General features: G+C 56.7%; 1 protein-coding gene across 1 annotated transcript in view; it reads right to left on the bottom strand.

The window, feature by feature from the left end:
- Nucleotides 1-4,051: 4,051 nt before the first annotated feature.
- The window catches only part of LOC110292481 (protein-arginine deiminase type-1), a 31,548-nt gene continuing 31,229 nt past the window's right edge, over nucleotides 4,052-4,370 (bottom strand). Inside the window, exon 16 of the mRNA XM_021159794.2 lies at nucleotides 4,052-4,324. Within this exon, the coding sequence (XP_021015453.1) occupies nucleotides 4,091-4,324 (234 nt within the window). The 3' untranslated portion in view covers nucleotides 4,052-4,090. The remainder of the gene's footprint in view (nucleotides 4,325-4,370) is intronic.

The raw sequence follows: 4,370 nt of genomic DNA, 5'->3' as shown, positions 1-4,370 counted from the left end.
GCCGGCCTAGGGTGGGGGCTTTAGCCACCAAACCCAGCACTAGCCAGAGGTCCCCCAGGATGTGCCTTTAAAGTACCCAGCTCCGCCCCTCCAGCTCAGGGCGCAAGCTTATTGGCTCTAGCTCTAGAAGCCCAGCCTCTTCTCAGAGGCCAAAGAGCCAATCCTCTCTTCAGGACTGGCCGGAAGGGTTCTGATATTTGCATATGAACGTAGGGCTCCCACCCCAGGGCACTCAAGGAGTTAATTTCTACCTGGAGAGAAAACAAGTCCCCACAGGTGCTTGGCCAGCACATCTGGGGTGGTTAGGGGGAGGGGGAGGACATGCAGGGGAACCCAGGGCTTTGTCCTGGCCTGTCTCTGCCCTCTTGCCTCTGTTTACATTGCTGGAAGGGCCGCTGAGGATGCAGGATGCTAGGCCCCACTTCACCCTGGCGCAGGCAACCGGAGGTGCAGGTGGCCCCTGGATGCTTCATGCAAACCTATGAGAAATGTTGGTCTGTTCATGCAAACCTATGAGAAATGTTGGTCTTGCCTCTCTCCTCTCCCTCTCCCTCCCTCCCCCCTGTTCCTCCCCTTTCCCCTGCCTCTTCCCCTCCCCCTCCTCTCCACCCATCTTCCTCTCTTTATTCTCTCTCTCTCTCTCTCTCTCTCTCTCTCTCTCTCTCTCTCTCGCTCTCGCTCTCGCTCTCGCTCTCGCTCTCGCTCTCGCTCTCGCTCTCGCTCTCGCTCTCGCTCTCGCTCTCGCTCTCGCTCTCGCTCTCTCTCTCTCTCTCTGAGTCTCAAATACTCCAAACTCACTATGAGATTAAGAACAGTCTTAAACCTCGGATCCTTTTGCCTCCCAAGCGCTGGGATTACAGATCTGTACGACTCTACTCCGTTTTATCTGGTGCTGGAAATCACACCTAGAGCATTGTGTGTGCTAGGCTCTACCAACTGAGCCATATCCCCAGCTTCGCCCCCTATCTATATGTATTTCTAGATCGGTCTGATTTTTACATTTCTGGGAGAGGTGGTACCCACCTGTGCCGTGGCACCTGTGCAGAGGCCGAAAGACTTGTTTCCTCCTACCAGATCCATTCCAAGTCGTCAGGCTTGGTGGCTAGCACCTTTACCCACTGGGCCACCTTCTTGGTCCTCTGCCCACCTTTCTTAATTAATAGCTTGGGTTGTAAGACTAGAGAGAGAGAGAGCTTCCTCCTACCTCAGGGTCTTCCTGGTGGCACTTCACACACACACACACACACACACACACACACCCCTTACAGCCCACCACCGCCACCAATTGAGCCCTGATTGAGGATATGGGCTCACGTGGATATGGGCTCACTTTCCTAAGGCTGATGTTGGAGGTCAAAACCTCCCAAGGGGGTAAATGATACAACAGTGACCAATGTCATCAGGACCAAGAATATCAGCGTAGGTTGCCCTCTTGTAGATGGGGAAACTGAGGCAAGAGGTGTCTGCAAGAACAAAGACTCTGGGCAGGGGAGTCGAGTTTGATGGGCTGCACCACGTACTGACAAGATTCCATCTCTTCTCCTGGGGCCTGTTTCCTCAGGTCTAGAAAATGTGGCCAGTCACCCGCTTGGGCAGAGATAATGGCGGTGGAGGCTCAGAAGTGCTGAGTAGAGTCCCTCTTGCCAGCTGCTGCCCCCCCAGGGCAGGGCAGGGACCAGAACCCACTCACTTCCTAGGGCCCTCCATTTGCACCAGTCGGAGGCTGACATTTGGAGCCTATGACTGTCCCCTCTGCGGTGGCTCAGGGTATGGGAAGGGCATTCTCCAAAGCAGCCAGAACCCAGGGCATCTGGTTTCCAGCAAATGGCGTCAGCGTTAGGTAAGAACCAGCACTCTTGATAAAGTCCCAGACATCCTCCCTGACTGTGGGGGATGGGTGGAAAGAGTGGGTCACATTGTGCTGGGGACCTGATGAGCCTTGTGCTAAAATGTCTGTCAAAGGGTATAGTCTGAGGTCACAGCAAGTGTGTAAGATGAAAAGAAGCGATGTTTCCGAAGATCAGACCACCAGGCCTTGGGAACTTAGCACCGGAGTCAGGGCTACAGAATTGCATTGACCTGTCCTGGATCCCGGTGCCTTGGAGCATCGGCCCCTTCTGCTAGCAGGAGCCAGCCTCCCCACCTCTTTCCATAAAGCCAAGGGAAGAGGAGAGGAAGAGGAAGAGGCAGGTCCTTCCTCGATAGTATCTCAGGCAAGGGGGATGGGGGGGGCGGCGCGGGGGAGTGGCCATGGATCAAGGATCCTGTCGAATCAGCGGCTGTCTGGCATTCACCTGCCTCAGCCCAGGAAACTGCTCAGCTGACAAGGGCCGCCTGAGGCCCTGCTGGCACCGAGCCTAGGGACCTGTGCTAGGGTGTGGAGATCAGGGAAGCAGGCCCCTCATTTTCTTATCCCTCTGTCGGCCCAGGCGCAAATGAGGCAGCCAGTTAAAGAATGCACAACGATGTTTTTATTGATGAGAAAGACGGTGGCCAGTCAGCCAGGACCCCAGACAGCCTGAGCGGCAACTCTAGAGTCCCCATCACGTGGTGCTGAAGACTTGCTCCCATGATCGCCTGGGCTCTGTAGTCTCCTCTCCTCTTCAGAGGTCGGGCACCGCCCCAACCCTTCTCATTCTCCTTTACATTCTTCTCCTTCTCCGTGGCTCAGCTGCAGCCGGGCCATGATCATAGAGGAGGCTGTTGGTGCAGAGAGCCTACAAATGGGGTTCCAGTTCCACAGAACCTTCTGGAAGGGGGAAGAGCCAATGCCTACCTGGCCATGCCTAGCCTAACACGTCCATGGAAGCCTTCGCTGACTAAGTGTCCGCCGGTTATGAAGTGACAGAGCTGCCTCAAGTCTGGGGTGGCACCAGAAACTACTAAAAATATCTAGACAGAATCCAGTGGCCTGTGGTGGCTCCTGGACCACAGGAGGAAGGCCTCTGCCAGCCATGCCCTGCAGCTGGGTCTGCCTGCCTGCTTGCCTCCACATGCCTCTGTTACCTCAGCTGGTGCTATTAGCCTCCAGGCCAGCTGTCTGTCCTACTGGGGGTGGGGGTGGGGGACACAGAACTGCCATGGGGTTTACTGGGGCAGTACAAGTGTTGTGTAGGGTCCCTGGCTGCTAGGGGAGTGTGGGCCCGTCCCTCCCACTGCCTGCAGCAGGATCGGGAGTAATTAGAGACTATTAGAGGAAATTAGGCCTCACCTCCAGATGTAACTTAATGGCCTACCCCACCCTCTCCTAATACCTTGGGCCCCACCCCCTCCACATCTGGACCAACAGCCTTCAGGTTCAGGGGCCCCAAACACCCAGCCACGAGTCCCAGGCTTCCAGGTTCCCCACCCCAAAATGGGCAAGCTCTCTGCTTTCCTGGTCCGACCTTCCTGCCCACCCCCACCCACGCTTGCAGACTTCCGACGGCCTCCCTATAGCCCGCGGCATCTTCCAACAGGAAGCACCAGGGCTCATAATTAAAGGCTGCTCCGGCAGGTAACGAGCATCCTGCAGAGGTCGGACTGGATGGAGTTGGGCATTAGAGGGGCTTTTGTGCCTGCTCGCTTTCAAGGACTGAGTTTTCCTGCCCTTGCTCGCCTCCGTTGAACTGAACGGTGCCAGAGGGCCATGGCCTGAGGTCCTTTGGGAAAAAGGACGCCCCAAATCTTCCTTTTCATCTTACGCAATCCAGGCGTCATATGAAACCACGGTGCTCTGGCCCCAGGGTCCTGGCATGGTGGGCATTTCGCTCCAGAGCTATTTTTCTCCGGTTTCAGAGAGGTGGAGGGTTGGGGGTGGGACAGCTCAAAGTGGGGCGTGGCTGCGGAGGCCACACCTTGAACAGGCTCAACTTCCGGCCTTGACCCTCTCAGGGCTCTAGCTGGGAATGGGAGAAGGAAAAGTGGCGATAGTCTCCAGGGCAGGACAGGCGACTCCAGGAACTAAGAAGTGTGTTGTCCTCCTGGCGCTCAGCTGACCACAGTAGCCAGCCCGCTTTCAGGCCCCAGGAGGGTGGAGGCTGGTTCGTGGTCCTTGCCCTTGCCCTGGGACTCCCATCAGCTGGGAAGCAAGGGTGGTGGTCGGGCAGGCTCAGGGCACGGAGTTCCACCACCTAAAGGTAAAAGGTTTCCTCCGCACGTTGGTGCCACAGTGGATCTCTCCGAGCAGCTGGTGGTAAAAGAGAAAGTCGTCGATAAAGACGCAGCGCAGACCCAGCGGCTCCAGCAGAGAGCGCACCTTCTCCTCCAGGCAGCAGCGACCATTGATGAGCGGGCCGAAGGGCTTAGGGATGCCCAGGTACTTGCCGAGAACCACCATGTTGACCTGCGAGAGAGAGAGAGGAGAAAAGAGTCTCAGTGGCCGCGGATGC

Source organism: Mus caroli, unplaced genomic scaffold (assembly GCF_978045245.1).
Source record: "Mus caroli unplaced genomic scaffold, Mus_caroli_1 scaffold_6, whole genome shotgun sequence".
NCBI lineage: Eukaryota > Metazoa > Chordata > Mammalia > Rodentia > Muridae > Mus > Mus caroli.
This window is presented reverse-complemented; position numbering and strand designations above follow the sequence as displayed.